Raw genomic sequence first — 18,147 nt, forward strand, 5'->3', positions numbered from 1 at the left:
TGGGGCAAGAGGAATAATTTTATGTGTTATATATTTTCTTTTCAATAATCGGCCGATTAATTGGTAATCTATTTTTTTTCTGCTAAAAATCGGTATTGGCATCGGCCTAAAAAAAATGCATATCGGTCGGGCCCTAGAAATGAGTTTGGAAAACTTGAGAAAACTTTATTCATCCTCACTCATACGCACGCGTCAGTTTTACAGGAGAGGACTGGGTGACTTTTTCGTTGGCTGTTTGTTCATCACGGAACTCAGCGTCGCTTTTACTGCCATTTCAAAGATCATCGTCCAGGTACGTGACTCGCCAACTAAAACAACTAAATGTGACACTTTGTTCACGCAACCTCTGCCGTCCCGTATCCAGCTGGGCCTGGAGAACTCCAGGCTGCACAAAATCAACAGCATCTCCGTTCTCATCACATTCATCATGTGTCGGATCCTGATCTTCCCCTACATGTACTGGAAGTACGGCTACGATTTTGGCATTCCGCTGCACAAAGTGCCCTCTCACCTGCCTTGGCACTGTAACGTCGGCAACCTGGCTGTTCTTATGCCTCAGCTCTACTGGTTTTACCTCCAGCTGAAGAAGATCCAGCGAGTGTTCAGACATAAGAGAGACTAACTCAAAACAGACCACCTGGTTTCATACAAGTACATGCTTACAAATATTTTGGGATCGAGTGGGGCTTTCGGGTGAAATTGAGCATTCAGTAGTCTGAAGTAGTCCACATGTAAATAGGTTCATTTCATTTCATGAACCACTTATCCTCATCCTCAAATGAGTCCCTATAAAGTCAAACTAAATGTCTTGTAAATTTGAATCATAAAAAAAAAAGTTGTTAACTGCCTTGCTATGTTTGAATGATTAAAAAAAAAAATAGTTGCCACATATATAAAATAAGGTCATACTGTTGTAATGCTGTGGGCACGTCTGCTGAATGCGCATAAACCACGCCAGCCAACTGTCAATCAAATATCACACATTCTTATATACATGCCTGTTTGAACCAGGGTTATTATAGTTTTGGAATTTTCATTTTAGTTAGTTTTTATTTAATTTTCAGGTTTTTTAATTTATTTAGTTTTAGTTTTCATTGTGGTTCTGTTAGTTTTTATCAGTTTTTTTTTAATGCTTAGTTTTAGTTAGTTTCAGTATTAGTTTTCGTTTTATTTTATTTATTTATTTTTATGTGTTTTACTTATGCGCAGAGGTGGCAAATCCAGGTCCAGAAAGTAAAACCCTGCCACACTTTGGCTTTAGCCATTGATGCTCGCTAGCTAGCTCCCTAGCAGGTAAACGAGCACCATGGGAGCTAGCCAGGGAGATAGCTAGCTAGCACCTGCGTTAAAGCCAAACTTTGACAGGGTTTTTACTTTCTGGACCTGGATTTGCCACCTCTGCGTGCAATATTTGATAAACACCATGGTAAAATGGGAAAAGTAACTAATTTCTTACGTTATCTGAATGTGCTTTTCTATTGGCTGCTGCTAGACGTGACTTCTGTGAGACAGACTTTTCGCCATAATAATAGTTTGTTAGTTTTGTAACCTAAAAATAAATTTTGTTTTTTAAAAAGCATTTTTGTCTTTATTTTTTGAATTTTAGTTTTCTTGTTAGTTTTCATTAACTAAAATAACCTTGGTTTGAACCGTGAAAATATTTCCACTAAAATCTCACCAGGTCATCAAAGACCAAAATAATTCAAAGCATTTCAGTTAACGCACATTTTCAGCATATATCTTCAAACATGTCTAATGGGTTTTGAAGCAAATCTTTAAATGCTTTTTCATTAGAAAGTGCAATTAACCTGTATATCAACCTGTTGTCAATAATACAACAGAATTGTGACTTCCTTTGAGTATTATCAGATTTGTGTCCAAGTGAACAGGCCTGCATTTCACATAAAGTGAATTTGTGAGTCACATGACACAAGAGCGTAAATTATTTCAAGATTCATCGTTTTTGTACCATTTTATGTTAGGTGGTGATATGTCCGGGGATTTTGCTAATGTACAATGTGTGCCTTGGCTCATTGATTGCATTAAAATGACTGATAATAAAAATGCATGCAAATTGTGATGGGGTTCTTGTCATGTGTGAATTTTGTACTTAAAAAAAAAAAAAGCTCACACATTGCAATAAAACACAAAAACTCAATATTAATGATTTGCATTTAATTCACCCAAAATCCAAACTTGCGCTTTCGTTTCCCACAAGAAAATGTGTCATTAGTAGAACCATGGCAATGTCATCATGCAGGAGATAACGCCAGTTGAGCTATCTTCTGCTGTAGAACAGACTTCATCTCCTTGTTGTCCAGGTTGTCAGTGATGGTGTAGAAAAAGTGCTTGGTGTTTTCGCTCTCTAATGGGCTGCTGCTCTCAGGGAAAGTGCCCGCGATGGCCTGGTAATGACTGAGGATCTCCAGGCTGGACAGGAAGAGCGTTTCACTCTGACCTCCTGGCATCATCACCTTAACAACAAAATGAAAGCCATCAATTTAAATGGCGAGTGGAATAATCCATCAGTGAGGGAAACAAAGAAATCCCTGCAGTAAAGAACAGAGAACCCCTCCGTACTAACAGTTCGGCATTCACAAATTCGCTGATTAGTGGGTTTTATTTTGGGAAGCTATCTGTTATTTTCTCACCTATTTGTTGTTTTTATGCTGAGGCTAAAACCAAGGCTAATATAAAAATAGTGCTTAATAATTTGGTGCAAAGCAATGATGTCAAATTGAGAAGAGCACTATATAATAGGAAAAAAGTGCTTTGCCACCATCTTGTGGCATTTAAAGGTAATTACAATTTTTTTTGTAGTTACTAAAATAAAATGCATTTTCAACAAAATTCTAATGTATTGGTTTGTTCCTGGCTGTAGAAAAGAAGATGTTATTTTCTGATCTAGACTATTTCATTACATCAGCGACATTCTTACCTGGACGTGTTGAACATGACAGAAGATCTGACCGAGAACGAAAAGGATCTCCTGACTTGGAACTTGCTCGGCATTCTGCGCACCTTCTCTGAAATCCTTCAAACAGTCCTGGGACGTTTTCACTTGGGCGCAGGATACATCTGAGACTTTCGTTTGCGCGTCACGTGCTTGAGGCGAGAGAGCGGCAGATGCGGGTAGGGCTAATTTGGCTCTCAGCGAGTTCATCACCTCCCTCATCGTGTGGGCATATAACCTGGCGACGTGAGCCCAGCTGTCTCCTGTCAGCCAATGAGAACAGCTGGATCCACAGAGCAGCTGCAGGACTCGGAGCATGAGGACCGAGAGGCAGAGTTCATAGGAAAATGTCCTCAAATCCAGGAGGGGCAAGAATTCCACATACTCCAGCGAGAACGGCACATGGAGGCGACGGGAGGTGATCAGCTCCTTCAGGGCTCCAAGCAATCTGCCCCATTGGGGGACGGAACACCATGGCATGGTCTGGGCTAGCGCCACCAGCAGGCCTTTACTGAACATGCTGATGTGTTCTGACTGGCGCTGGTCCAGAGCCAGACAAGACAACATGGTGGACTGGAGGGCGTCTGACAATGCGCAGCACTCCATCCACGCCAAAAGGCCCGTGCCGTGTCCGTACTGGGGAAGGTTCAGACCCGACCACTCCTAAAGATGATGGAAAGATCATTGAGTTGTTATAACCCCTGACATATCATCACTTCCGACAGAACTCCCACCTGCTCAGGAAGATCACACACTGCCAAGAGAGACGAGGGCACTTCATTTTTGAAGTGTTCACCCCACACGGGTTTCAGGTGGAAGAACACCGTCCAGTCCAGGCCCCTCATCTTATCGTAGAGCCAGAAGAGTGCTCTGGACCAGCGACTTGGGGTAGCTTGCACCTGGGTGCCGACCACCTGTGCCAGTGTGATCAGCACTGAAGTCAGAAGCTCTTTGCTCTCTATGGACCAACGGTGCTCCCAACACCTTGCACCAGACAAACAGTCAGCAAGAAAACAAGGGTCAACGAGGCGTGATTTCACTTAATGGTGACGGTCCATGTCGGTAAGCAAATTAGAAATGATTTTGTTTTTACCAGGGGTGTCAAAATTAGTGCGTTAATTTGGCGTTAGTATTCCAGTCGCAATGTCAAAATGTAGCAGAAATAAATTTAATAACAATGCATATATTTGCGGAGACTGGGGTCAACTTGTATTGTGACTTCATGTTAAAGATTAGACAGCTCTTAATATGAAAAGAAAAATTCACTCAGCTGTCACCAACGTCTTACAAATGCAATCTAGTGGCAGAAATATAACCAACACAAATCAAAATCACTCGTTTTTTACAGTACAGTACATCTTTTTAATGTTAACTCAATTTTATGAATTATTATGAAATGACTGTATCAATGACTAAAAGATGCAGTCATATTTCTATTAGTTTAACATTTTTCCCCACTTTTCTGTTAACAAGAGTATGATTTGTTTTTGTTTTATTGTACATTTAAAACAGATATAAAATTTTAACTATTGAAGTCATGCGATTTATTACGATTAAAAATTGTACTCGCCTGACACCCCTCATTTTTACATATACACATATTGCTGGAGTCGGGTCAAAACCTCATAAAGTCACAATTTGGTAAATGTAATATTTTTTCAAAAATCTACACTTTTGGTCAGTCCACGTGTGTGGGTGTCATTTTTACAAATTATTGACCAACTAAAAGTGCTGAACATAGCTTGTTCCCTTTGATGATGAAATGTATTTTGGCGATACAAGGTTTTAGGCCGACGCCAGCGACATATACCTTTCATGCGACCAAAGGACACTTGCATATTGCCACATTTGTAAAAAAATTGCAATGACTTGGGTTTTATAAAAAACATTCTCAAGAAAACACTCAAACTGAACCAAATACTGAATATATTATATCAATTCATTATTATATTATTTTAATTAATATAATATATTAAAAAAATAACTATGCCATTACTTTTCAACAAGGTAAAAATGTAATGTATTTTAATGCATTATTTTAGTAGTTGAATTCAAAAAGTGAAACTCACTTAGATTAACTACAGAGAGAGTGAAATACACGATTTTTCCATTACAGTATGTTGCATGTGCCCCCACTAGACTAGACATAGCATTCTGATTAATATTGCATTTGTGGAATATGGATTAAGCAGCAAAATCCATCAATTTTTTATCAATCTTAGGCAGCAGCTACTTTGCAATTTGCCATCAACTGACAATGACATCACAGTTGCTCAGGGCTCAGGTAACGACCAATCACAGGGCAGCTTAAAAAATAAGGCGAGCTGTGATTGGTCATTACTTGAATCCTGAGCAACTGTGATGTCATTTTCAGTCATTAGCAAGAGGTAAAATGGCCGCCTCCTGAGATGGATAAAAATGGATGGATTTTGCTGCTTTATTCATGTTCCACAAACACAATACTAATGAGAATACCGTGGCTGTTGACTCGTGGGGCTGCATGAAAATATTATTGTCAAGAAAATTCCTGGGTTGACTTCACTTTAAAAACAAAACATTTTGTTAATTACCGGTATAGCTTACAGCTAACAAAAACCCACAATTTACAGTCTAAAGACATTATACCATTACATAAGAACCAATTGACTTTAATTAGTTTGCATTTTAGTTTTTTTTTCTCAACCTTAATCTGCATATTTTTACAATTCTATTATATTTACTTCTCCAAGTACAGTATTGTATTTTAAGATGCCTGCTGTATTTACCTTTTTATTGTTTTTTTTCTTGGTTGTTAATTTCCATTTTTTTTAACATACTGTCACCACCTCTAGTGCTACACAGCTGATATCGTTTCCTGACAGTTTTAATTGAATATTTTCACTTAATGTTGCCCACTTGTGTGTCTATTAGTTTACCTTGTTTTTATTTTTTTTTTTCCTGTTAGATTTTGAAGTGAAGTCGGGGTCCATAACACAACATTAAAATTGCTAAAATGAAAGCTCTGAAGACCCCTACCTAGTAAAGCACGTAATAATAATAATAATAATACAGTCACTAGTCATGTGACCAACCTGAGGGCCTGGTCGTGCAGCTGAGCCAAGACGAAGAGCAAAGGAAATGGTGAGCAATCCAGCACCCAGTGGGCTGAGGAAGCGGCGGCCACTTCCTGAGCATCCACACACAAGGCAGCATGGAGCAGTTCCAGGCTTAAAGTGAGATCAACGGAGTTGTTGCCTGAAGGGAATATAAAGCACATGCTGAATTGGACATCTGGCATCGGAAAAAAAAGGAAAAATAGAAAACAAATTAAATGATTCATAGTCAAGCTAGAAATGAGTGAAATTACTTTTTGTTTTTGACAGGTTATCAATTGATTAGCATAACAAAAAAAGACGATATACGTGATAAATACACTGACGTGCGAGGGCGAGGTTAGGCAGGACGAAAGTGTTGACAAGCTCCTGAGGTGACAGAAGCGTCTCTTTTTCTTCTCCACCTGTCGCCACTGGCAGCATCAACAGAGCCACAAACTTGAGAAACTGTTCCTTTTCATTGTCTGACAGTGACCTGCTGCTTACGACTTCCTGTAGACACCTGCAGAGTAGCCGTGTTGGATTTCTTCTGCCGTCGCGTTCCTCTTTGCTTTCCGCCCAACCTGCGAGTCCGGACAACTGCTTCAGGATCTTACTCATGAGAGAAAACGCCCCTTTATTGACGAGGGCAGAATGGCAGCAGGATCTCAAAGTGGCCTCGGGGTTCTGGAAGGCAACTCTGGCGACTAAAGACACCGCCGTGCTGAGGTTGCCCTCCGCCGTTGGAGCCCCGCCTCCTCCCTGGATGATGCAATTGAAAGCCATGTTGAGCTCCTGCTCAAAGCTGGCGACCAGAGCGGAGCTGCTTGAGCATCCGAAGAAGCCCTTGCTGGATGATTGGAGAACGGCAGCCAAAGCTTTATTCTTGTCTTCCAAGGAGAGCGCGGTGAAGACGGCCGTGACAACTTTGAGCAGCCTCCTGCCCCGGTTCACATCAAATTTTTCGCTGCGGAGCTGACTTGTGAGGGTGGAGGCAAGTTGGATGAGCGCGTCACACCGCTGGAAGGCCGCTTGGTTCTTTTCGAGGCACTCCAGCCACTGCTCATCACGGGCCACCCAGCTCTTCTCGCCGGCAAACAACTCGGTGACATCGTGAAAGTCCTCCAGCCGGTGACTGATGATTGTCACGGCAACCCTCATACTAACCTCACATGAACTCTCTACAATAGGGAAAGCCATTTCCGCCAGTAAACGGCTGAGTTTATTCTTCTCAGCTTCTTCTTCTCCTGTCATGTTGACGTGTTTGAGAGCCGCCAGCATTCTGAGGACACTTTGCTGTAGTTTAAAAGTGGCGTAGCTGACAGGGGAGCTCCTACACGCTTTCAGCAAGTCACGGTTTTGCCACAAATGGGTGAGATCTGACACACTCTTTAAGGCTTCACGCAGGCTCAGTCTGCTGGGCTGAAACTGGGATGGGGTGGAAGAGGCTCTGAGGTCTCGCTGAGACTCCTGTATAAGCTCTGAAGTCAGCTTGTCACCGTTCTTCTCTCTGATGCTCATGGCTTTGGATAGAAACTCCACCTTGTCTTTGATAGGAAGGACGACTGAATGATCCGTGAGGAAAGTTGTGTAAAGCGCATCAAGACAATTTGAGAGAGCATGGAAGCAGTCCTCCGGTTTAGATATGACATCGTTCACATCCGTGAGCGTGTGAAGGAGAATGTCTAGGACGTCAGTGTTGTTCGATAATACTGATGAGTCCAGTTTCAGCCTCTTGGCAGCATGATGAGTCAAACTAGCAGGCTGAGAAGTAAGACGAGCAACCTGGTTGGCAAACGACATTTCAATGCTATCCTGTCCCTCTGCAAACTGCTGATCTCCGCCTTTCCACAGTTGCCACCACAACTCGAGAAAAAAGTGGACATCATCTTCACCCACAGGGTTGCTCTTCAAATGTTCCGACCACCGTTCCAGCTCAGAACACATTTGACGCAGAGGAAGACAAAGTAGAAAACGAGCAAATGTGTCTACAGCTGACAATGATTTGAGCAACTCTATCAGGAGAGTGTAGTTGACCTCTGGGAGGGGGTTCTGCAGAGGGAAGAAGGGGCTCTTCCTCCATGCCTCTTCCACATCCTCTTCATGCTCCTTGCTCAACAACTTCAACCACACGACACAAACTAACTGTTTCTTCCAGGAAGTAGCCTTGCTTTTGAGATGACCGCCAACATCCTCCTCGCCACAGATTTCCCTCACCGCGGCCAGGACTGGATTGCACACCTTAGGCCAGTCACATTTCTGGAGGGTGCTCAGGGACGACGGCAGACACAACTTTTCAGCCAAGAGGAAAGATCCCTGAAGAATGGCCCAGTCTGAAAGAAAAATGACAGGAATTCAGGCATTTGTGCTACAAAGGCTACTCAAATTCTTACACAAACTGTTAATTTTAAATGAATGGTGAATAAACAGTATTTTAAAAAGTGGATTTGCGTTTCTCAGTTATACTGAATATTTAAAGACAGTGACATACATGTGGTAGAAAATAATTTGCTTTTGTAGTGCGAGATTGATCTGGAGGCAACATAAAAACAAAACAGATTTAATATGTTCTCCCTGCAATACTGAGACAGTAATAAATGGTACTTAAGTGAGACATCAGTCATTCCTTCCCTTTGCAAACACATAAATGTTAATAATTTCCACGTTTAAGTACAAAGTGTACCATGCGTCATATTGTACGTAAGATAGTACGAGCACTGAATTAATAGACAAACAAGATAAATTGCCAAAAAGTATTCTATATAATTGACGGTAAGTGTCTTTAGTTGTGTGCTTAAGTACATTTACTCATGTTTTTTTTGTCTGAATAGATTAAATACGTCAAAGTAGATCTTCGTGACAATTTTACCTTTATCCATGATCATGTAGGTTGTTGAAAGTGGCGTCAGTCAGTATTATAATTTGAAGCCAAAATGTGTCAAAACACAACTGTAGTTAATTCCGTATCACACAAACAGGATCTTTACTGTCATCTTCATGACACAAAACACTCAAATCGTAAATAATGTCAACATTTCAAGTATGCGGGAAAAGAAACTTCCGCTGTCTCTACTAGTCAACAAGGCCAGACAAGGAGCGATTTCAAGTGCTAGCACTTGCCTACAGCGCTACTCTACTGCTTCTTTGAGTACTACAGCGAGGACAACGTACCCGGAAGTACTGCCGCCAATCGTCTTTTCTTTTTCTTTTCTTTTTTAAACAAGCAAAGGCACTACTGTAGTGGATTGTAATGTTTTTATTCGAAGTGTACCGGCGTACCATCATGTTTATCACCCCTTTCAAATACTACACACACCAAACTCATTGTCTATCAAAATCGCCACCCCCCTCCCCCACCTCTCCAAAATGAAAGTGAAAATAAGCCGATACATGACGCTTGTAAAGCAAGTCGGGGACGTTTTACCCTCAGAATCATGTGTTTGCTAAAGCTATTAACTTTATTCTTATTTCTATGTGTGGGTAAGTGAGTCAACGTTTAAAGTTTTTACTCAAGAAATAGATTTTCGTACTAATTCGTGAGTCTGCAAGACTGCATAGACTGTCATTCCATGCCGTGTTTGTCTTTTCCTCAGTGTCGTAACTCCACTAGACGGCCGTTTGAGCATTTATTTATTATCCTTGATGTCCATCTGAAGGTACTACTGGTACTAGTACGCCCACAAGTAGGACTTTGTCATACTAAAATGACAACTTAATGTTCCTAGCGAGGCAAAACTGTGCAATAATTGACAACTGTGGGCTATTTTGTCGAGCTGATGTAAAATCCTACTAGTAGTATATATTACTAATATCGAGCACTTCACTGGTAATACGAGTAGCATGCATATATCAACTAGTATACAGTTTTGTGACTGGAGCGGCCCTAATAGTGGGTCAAAGGTTATCCAAGTAGTGAGCAGAAATGTCATAAAATAGTGACTGGTAGTAGTGGAAACACGTTTGGTAAGACGCAGTACTAGTGTGTTGACCAGCTTGACTTAAGTGAGTACTAGTATGCCGCCGCTCTGTGAAAACAAAGCAAACTGTTTTCTTTAAAATGATAGGCGGCACCAACTGATATTTTTGTTTTTTTGGGCAGGTGTCCAGGATGCAAATCCTCTGACATGGCTGCCCTGTACGTTCAGTGACTATATTATGGTCGTCAACAATGATGGTGTGCGTGACGTTCAGCACCTGCAAAAGTCCAGCATCCTGCAGTTTGGTCAGCCGGGAGACAGTCCTGTTAACCCTCGCGTCGTCACTTTCCTTGTTATTGGTGAGGGCTTTATTATTTATATCTCAGCAATACACCTTGAAAAGCACTTCTTGACTCTGTTCTCTGTCAAGAGTCCAAACTGGACCTTCGGCACTATGTGGAGGACATGGAATCGGATCTTGTGGCTTGTGACATTCATAGATCCAACACGGAGGGTGTCCGGGTGGAATGGCCGAGCCAGAAGTCCCATGAGTACAACTCTTGGTTCGCCGTCACCCTGACACACACCGAAGGCTTGTTCACTGTCTCTGGAGTCCTCAGGCATCCATGTGAGCCCCCTCCTTCGGGACAGCAGGATGTCCGCAATTGGCCTGCTATTGTGGACAGTCAGACCCTCATTACGAAAGGTATCAGTCTACAGTTAACTGTGATGTTACTGATTATCATTCTGCACAAAATTGATGCACAAGAACTGTACGCAAAGAGCCCACATTATCCGCCATTGCTTTTCACGGACATGAGTGCTGTAACTGTTCGCTTTCACACAGAGACGCAACATCCCGCAATCAGATAATTCGATGTATAACAACTTCAGTGCCAACATTTAAAATAGACATAAAATATGCTTTCAACGCAACAGGGTGGCGAAAATCACTCTCAAGTGCTAAACCTGGAATACCGTTCTACACAGGTGGTGTTTTGCTCCTACAACAGTGGGTGGAAAATTCCCTTGTTGACCTCTTTATTTGTTTGAATGCAGTGGACAGGGATATGCTACAACCAAAATTATAACATTTGCTCCACAAAAGTATATGAATGTATTTCCGACAGTGTATTCTCTTCGGGTTGTAGCGTTTCTTTCGACTGAACTGCTTCTACTACTGTATATAATATACTGTAGATGTTGGACTTTTTCAGATTTTAGTTTCTATGTGCGACCATGCCAATGTAATGATTGGCAGCCAGAGGACTTCAGAATTGATAATGCTGGCCAATGTAATCTGAAGTATGTTAGCAATTGGACTGTTTCTTTATCCACTCAGGTTTCCAATTCATCCTCCATTGGCCAGCGAGCTGTATTTTCCATCCTCTGATTGGTTGGTCAGAGCAAAACTTGTTAGGGATTTTTCTTTTTAGGCTGATGCTGATTTTGATATTCTGCAGAAAAAAATTCCCATAACTGATTAATTGGCCACTTACTGGTAATTTAAAACAAATATATGTGACCAACTCTAGCTAAATGGTATGCATGTCAGCAGGTACAGTTTTGCGTAATTGACAAATATAGATCAGGTGGTAGAAAAATTCCATTTGGAGATTTCTCTAAAAATAACCTCCTTAAGGTCTCTGTTTTCATTTCCCAGGAGGCCAAGGGTTAAAATTGTAGTCAAAAGTGTAAAAAAAATAAGACACTAATGTGCATCATTAGCTAACGTGTTTTTAACTGACTTGGAGCGAGCTCGTCTCAGGAAACCTGCCTCGAAATAACCCGGAGTTCCTCACCTCTAATGTCATTTCACAAAAGATTGATATAAATGCATATAGCAACTAATAAAAGTCGTCAGTACACCATAATGTCACCCTCCAGCACAAAATCAAATGGAAGACAGACACATGTACCGCCATGTTGCCCAACATCGGCGGTAGGTTTACCCGTCCCGCAATTGCCATTCATTTGCTTCTGGAACACAAACGTAACACGATCGCTAATCCAAAATTGTCAAACAACTGGGACAACCACGTCATTATTCAGGAAAGATGATAATTATGTTGAATTGGAGTCAGAGCTCCAAATGGTGGACAAACAAGTGCAAGGGTATCATTCTGTGCGACTCCAACACATATTGACTCATGAAAAATTTAGAATATTTTGGCGTTTATTCTACAATTTTTCATTGGATTATGATTATTTTGAATTAAAAAATAATAATTCCAGATTCATCTGTTGGTTACAGCCAATTTTGATTAGCAAAGCACGTTTGTAGCATTTTGCACATATACATGCATTTTTAATCAGCATATCTGGTAAGTATAACTTATTTTATTTTATAGTTTTGTTTTTGTCAAGATTCAGATTATGAAAACTTTTTTAATCGACATTGGGGCAATTAGTGTAACAGAGAGCAATGTTTTATTTTGTAACTGCCATACAAGTGGAAAATATATGATCTGCTATTGATTACAAGAAGATCAATATCTATCCTAACCTAATGACTTGTCACATTTGCATTTCAGTTGCAGTGATGATGAAAACACAAACGCCAACGGTGACATCAGGGCTGGGGTTCCAAAAAAAGCTCCACTGCCAGTTTGCTGTGGACCACAAGAGACCAAACGTGAGCGTGCAGTGGCGCCAGCAGTACCACGGCAACCGGCGCATTCTCTTCAGTCATGCCAGCCACTCTGGGCAAGTTGAGGGGAGGGGAGTCGGACTGAGCAATCTCGCAGGTGGCGACCTTTCTTACAACCTCCCCTTCACTCAAGTCAAACATGCGGGGACATACGTGTGCACCGTGTCAGTGTTTCCACTGTCTTCCAGCCTTGATATAAGTCTACAAATTCAAGGTGAGGACATTACACAGTATACATAATTTTGATTTCAGAAATCTGCAAAATTATGCTTTTTATTTATGTGTTTATTTATTTCCCAGAGTCCCCCCAGGTGTCCCTCAATGTTGGTCCCACACTTACATTGCAAGAAGGCGAAGAGAAGAAGCTGATTTGTGAGGCGGAGAACTACTACCCTCTGGACGTGCACATAGTCTGGTATAAGCAGGACCCGGCGTCCTCCGGCCAGAGGGTCGGCGCTCCTCTGCCGAAGGCGCTCGACAACATCCTCCTCTCCAGTCACAAAAGCAACATGGACAATACCTACTCGCTGTCTGGTTTCTTCTACCTCCAGGCTTCGCACAGACACTCAGGGCGTCAGTTTACATGCACAGTCTCCCATCAGTCTTTGCGGATGCCCATTAAAAAAAGTTTCATTCTGACAGTTGAAGGTGAGTCAAAGGAATGGTGTCACTACACGGCTGTGGCAGCAGAAGAACATCATCTTGTCTCCATTTTGTCCTTCAGAACCTACCGGCTGGTTGTTCATGCTCACTGTTTGCAGCGTTTTGCTCATATTGTTGACTATCTTGTATTTTATGCTAAGATACCTCCACCAAGGTGAGTGTCGATTGTTTCGTCTGACGCATCACCACAAGTGGCTGTATGGGCTGAAAGATATTAAAATGATTCACTTTCTTTTCCCCACAGCAAGAAAATATTCACTGCAGGTAAGATGAGATTTTGAATACAGTTCGGTGTTATCAAGTGACAAAAACAGAAATGTCAGTGTATGTTTGTGTGTCTGTTTTGTGCAGAAAAAGCCATACTGATTGGACCTCGCCACAGAGAAGAACACACAGAAGCAGGCAAAGCATTTTCCCTTCATTTTACCAATATAATTTTAAAAAATACGTTTGCATGGAGAGATTACTGCTAAAAAAAAGAAAAGAAAAGAAAAAAAAGCAGTGTTTGGCAAATCTTTTCCTCCAAGTGCTATCATTATGACTAACATAAAAATACAGAAAACCAAACAGCTTTTAGTCCTAAAATGTGTAGTTATTTACAATTTTTGATTGTATTATTATGTGCAATTTGAAAAGTAATAGTATCATATAAACTGTACTTAAGTAATGATTCAAATGAAATCTACTGCATATAAAAGCAAAATAAAAAAATGTACCTAAATAAATGTGTTTAAAAAAAATACAGTTCTTAAAAGTTGCAATGCAAATGTGTGAATTTAAACATTAAATACAACAGGAGGGATTATTTCACATACCACTAGAGAATTGCTATCAAACATATGGCCCGTGGGCCAGAACAGGCCCGTCAGTGGGTCTAATCTGGCCCGTGAAGACAGAACACAAACTTCAGTTTTTTAGGAAAATTAACTGTTGTTGCTTATTTTGTCCACTGGAGTTCGCACTGACAACCACTCAAATGACATTCTGAAAATGTGGGTCTTACTCAGGATTTGATGCAAATATTGTGTGCTCATTTTTATTAAGAAATGTACCATTACTCTGCAACAAAATGAAAATAAATGGGAATATTTTCTGAATGTATGTGTAATTATTTGCACCCCCAAAAAAGGACAAATATTTTTCACCTGTCATTATTATTTATAGTTTATGAGGCCACGGACATACTGATCTTTCCCACTTGAGATCAAATTTGAATGAAAGTGGCCCCTGAATTAAAATGAGTATGACACCCCCCGCAGTAGAGGGAGCCACTCTCCCACTAGTCAAGCCAAGTGGTACCACACTGATGAAGAAGGTTTTTTTTCTTCAATAAATACTTCTTTTGAAATGCAGTTTTCCCTGAAAATGTTGCTTGAGCATCAATTTGTAAAATTTTGGGGTCTTTTTACATTAAGTGTTGTCAGGCCCTTTTCACAGACATCTGTAAAAGGATTAACGAAGGGGTGACTTCACTTCTTCACTTTCAGAATCTGTTTAAGATGTTATAGCAGCAGATGCTAATGTTATAAAACTGTATTTTAATGGGTGCAATTCTTACTGCCTTAGACTGTGAAATATGTCCCCTGCGTTTACACATCAGGAGCTTTTGCCTTTCTTCTGTGTGAATGTTTATTGGCGTGTGCTAATATCAACGGAGCATAACAAGTTCTAGAAGAGATAATCTGCCTCACACCTTCATTAAATAAACACACCAAAAGTCTTCCATGCGGTTCTTTACTATCAGATAAATACACGTCATAGTCCTTTGGGTCCACTCGGTCCAGATGGACATGTATAAGACATCTGTGTTATCGCATCATAACGTATCCTAATTGTTGTCGTAAGGGGAAGCAATCGCCATTCCAGTGTCACTTAACATGAGTGTCAATGACAGCAACAGAGTTCATACGGCTTAAACATAACTGCCTCATTGGCTACAGAAAAAAATTGCATGGCCACGAGACGTAGGACATGCTTTACAGCTCGGACCACCACAGTGAAACAAATCAATTAGAGGTGTCAAAATTAATTGATCAATTGACAACTAAATGATCATCAATTTTCTTTTATGTCTGTAGTGCTTTGTAAAAGCAGGCTAATTATCTTTTGTGGTTAATCAAAACAGGATGTTGCAATAAGACAAACAAATAAGATATAGTTGCTTTTACTTTGGCAAACAATGCACAACATTTTTCCCAATTTTTTGAGACATTACAGCCCAAACTGAATCCTAATGAATTCATGCAAAAATTGATAGTCAGTTTACGCTATTGTGAAAATCATCATTATTTGAAGCCTAGGGCTCGTTTTTCATGTGCAGTGCAAGTCTAATGCAAAGCAGTCTTAACTGTGGGTGGAATTTTTTTCTTTTAGTATTTACAAATACAATTTATTATTATTATTATTGTCCTTGACTTTAAACAGGTAGAATGGCATGGAAGACCAAAATTGCCAAATTTAAAAATAAATAAATGACAAAATAAATGAATAAAAGTGAAAATAAAAACGGATATAAGAAAAATGAATTAAAATAAATAAATAAAAAGAATAGAAATGGAAATAAAAACTATATATATATATATATATATATATATATATATATGTATATATATATATATATAGAGAGAGAGATATTAGAGCTGTCAAACGATTACATTTTTTAATCAGATTAATCACATCTTAGAATTTTGATTAATCACGATTAATCGCTTGACAAAAAAGGCTTGTTTATCAACATTTTTTCCCGCCAAATTTGAAGAGCACCAGGTTATGTGTTAACTATTTTGACATTTAATGTTTTGAGGACGTCTTCAACATTTTTTGATCCACTGCACACGCTCATCCTCCTCTTTTTCTAATCAGTTAATTACTTGCATAATTTAAAATGGGGAAAAAATGACCCCAATATTTTGACATGAACAAATATTCCAAATGTGATACGCAAACATTTATTAAATGCTTTACTTTAATGCATGTAATTATGTTTATTGCTCAAACACAACCTGTTCTACCTTAAACATAACCATCCACTGTCACGCTAAAGGATTATCTATGGTCAAAATTAATAGTGTGATTAATCTGCGTTAATTCATGATTAATGCAATATTGTTTTGTGATTAATGAATCAGTTATTGCTTTAACTTTGACAGCACTAATATATATATATATATATATATATATATATATATATATATATATATATATATATATATATATATATATATATATCCCAAAATAATAAAAAAAAAATACAAAAATAATTCAAAAAATAAAAATAAATACAACAATAAATATATAAATAGAAATAAATATCAATCAATAAATAAAAACGCTCTGCTCTCACATTTATTTATTTCATACTGCAGACGCTCAGTCAGGTCGAAATGTTATTCAAATGAGGGGACGGTCTTAAGCGTGTCTTGGGTTGGGCTCTGCCGTTGCAAGGGGTGTTTTGAATGTTGTCCCCCATTGTGGGATGGAATGCAGCTGACACCCAGCCAATCGAAGCGGCTCCCCTCATTCCTCTTAAAATCAGGGCCGTGGTAGCACACATTGCAGAAGCAGAAATTGACTCACTGGGGTCCACGCACTAAGTGCGTTTATTTTGGTAAAGTGTAAGATCTCCCCTAGCAGATGATATAGTTGGCCACACATGTGACATGGGCAATTGGAGAACAACCTTGCATCCCCGATCGTGTGTAATGTGGCATCTTTCCAAAAATATTCGATAGTGACAGCCCGACTATCAATCGATATAACATTTGCAGCTACTGTCTGTAATATCATTGTTAACCTGTTGCAATTGGGACATACAATTATTTTTATTACCTGGGAAACGATAAACAGAATAAAACTAAGAGAATAAAAAGTACATTCATTAACACAGTGTACACCAACTTTCAAGTAGAAAATTAGGACATCTGAATGTCCCTTTCTGCTGTGAGCCTTAGCACAGCAATAAACCGAGAGTAAGTGTTGACCAGTTGCAGATGTTTGCGTTAGCCGGTTGCCAGCACCAAGTGCCTCCATGCAGGGCTGAGGCACAATGTGTGCAGCCCATGCCGGTTCTCAAGTGTTCAGAGAAGACAGACAAAGCAGAGCAGGTGGGAAAGAAAACACCAAATGATGCAACAATAATTGGTCAACTTGTAGATTTCCACAAAACTGTTTAAATGTTCCAGATCATGGCCAAATGTGTTAGTATCAAGGTTATTTTAGTTAACAAAAACTAACAAAAAAACAAAAATTAAAAAAACAAATTTATTAACTAAATAAAATAAAAACGAAAATGCTTTTTAAAAAACGAAAACTAACTGAACCTACATTTTATATTTACAAAACTAACTAAAACTAACTATAATTATAGCAAAAATGTCCTTCGTTTTAGTCTTTGGTAATCAATTTAATGCATGAGCCTTTGGGGATGATTTATTTTGATATAAACCGGAATAAGGACATTTGAAAGTGTGTCATACAAAAGTGACGTCATCTAGCTGCAGCCAATAGAAAAGCACCTTCAGATGACGTTGCTCCCATGGTGTTTTAAGTAATACACACTTTAAATAAAAATAAACTAATACTGAAACTAACTAAAACTAAGTATTTATGAAATAACTAAAACTAATAAAAACTAACAGAACCACCCTGAAAACTAATTAAAACTAACTAAATTTAAAAACCAAAACTCAAAACAAGATAAAAACAAAAGTGAAAAATTCCAAAACTATATTAACCCTGGTGTATGCACTCATCATGGCCAATGTGAAAATTCTGGAATCTGCCTGTGGGAATTCTTATACATTGATAAAAGAAATGTTATAAGATCTGGGAGATGGCTCACAATTTTTCTTGTAGTTAATCCCAAAGGTATTGTTTCAGTTGAGAAACGTCTCA

At 39.4% G+C, this 18,147-nt stretch overlaps 3 protein-coding genes across 4 annotated transcripts in view; 2 read left to right on the forward strand and 1 right to left on the reverse strand.

The window, feature by feature from the left end:
* LOC147170429 (TLC domain-containing protein 3A-like) overlaps positions 1-2,084 on the forward strand; it is a 6,079-nt gene extending 3,995 nt beyond the window's left edge. For both annotated transcript variants that reach the window (XM_086081603.1, XM_086081604.1), the window contains 2 exons: positions 197-292; positions 365-2,084. In XM_086081603.1, the coding sequence (XP_085937729.1) occupies positions 197-292; positions 365-622 (354 nt within the window). In that variant the 3' untranslated portion in view covers positions 623-2,084. The remainder of the gene's footprint in view (positions 1-196; positions 293-364) is intronic.
* A 76-nt stretch (positions 2,085-2,160) lies between these two features.
* Positions 2,161-9,114, reverse strand: gemin4 (gem (nuclear organelle) associated protein 4). Its single transcript, XM_086081599.1, has 6 exons — positions 8,894-9,114; positions 6,372-8,357; positions 6,025-6,187; positions 3,688-3,937; positions 2,939-3,616; positions 2,161-2,474 (listed from the first exon to the last, which is right to left on the reverse strand). Exons 1-6 carry the CDS (start codon positions 8,907-8,909, stop codon positions 2,253-2,255), a joined length of 3,315 nt encoding a protein of 1,104 aa, XP_085937725.1. The 5' UTR covers positions 8,910-9,114; the 3' UTR covers positions 2,161-2,252.
* Positions 9,115-9,359: 245 nt separating this feature from the next.
* LOC147170431 (tapasin-related protein-like) lies at positions 9,360-14,351 on the forward strand. The gene is made up of 8 exons (XM_086080669.1): positions 9,360-9,504; positions 10,124-10,300; positions 10,372-10,647; positions 12,476-12,805; positions 12,892-13,239; positions 13,316-13,408; positions 13,499-13,518; positions 13,606-14,351. Exons 1-8 carry the CDS (start codon positions 9,459-9,461, stop codon positions 13,618-13,620), a joined length of 1,305 nt encoding a protein of 434 aa, XP_085936795.1. The 5' UTR covers positions 9,360-9,458; the 3' UTR covers positions 13,621-14,351.
* The last annotated feature ends 3,796 nt before the right edge of the window (positions 14,352-18,147 follow it).

Source organism: Leptonotus elevatus, chromosome 7, assembly GCF_054856555.1.
Source record: "Leptonotus elevatus isolate MCC_2025b chromosome 7, RoL_Lele_1.0, whole genome shotgun sequence".
Taxonomy (NCBI): domain Eukaryota; kingdom Metazoa; phylum Chordata; class Actinopteri; order Syngnathiformes; family Syngnathidae; genus Leptonotus; species Leptonotus elevatus.

Bases quoted from the DNA above. Each gene is read 5' to 3' on its own strand.
- gemin4 (XM_086081599.1), bottom strand. The intron at 3,938-6,024 runs GTTGGTCACATG...GTCTGGTGCAAG, and splicing joins CTGCACGACCAGGCCCTCAG to GTGTTGGGAGCACCGTTGGT. The intron at 3,617-3,687 runs GTGGGAGTTCTG...CATCATCTTTAG, and splicing joins TGTGTGATCTTCCTGAGCAG to GAGTGGTCGGGTCTGAACCT.
- LOC147170431 (XM_086080669.1), top strand. From the start codon at position 9,459: ATGTGTTTGCTAAAGCTATTAACTTTATTCTTATTTCTATGTGTGG. The intron at 13,240-13,315 runs GTGAGTCAAAGG...TTTGTCCTTCAG, and splicing joins TTTCATTCTGACAGTTGAAG to AACCTACCGGCTGGTTGTTC. The intron at 13,409-13,498 runs GTGAGTGTCGAT...TTTTCCCCACAG, and splicing joins GCTAAGATACCTCCACCAAG to CAAGAAAATATTCACTGCAG.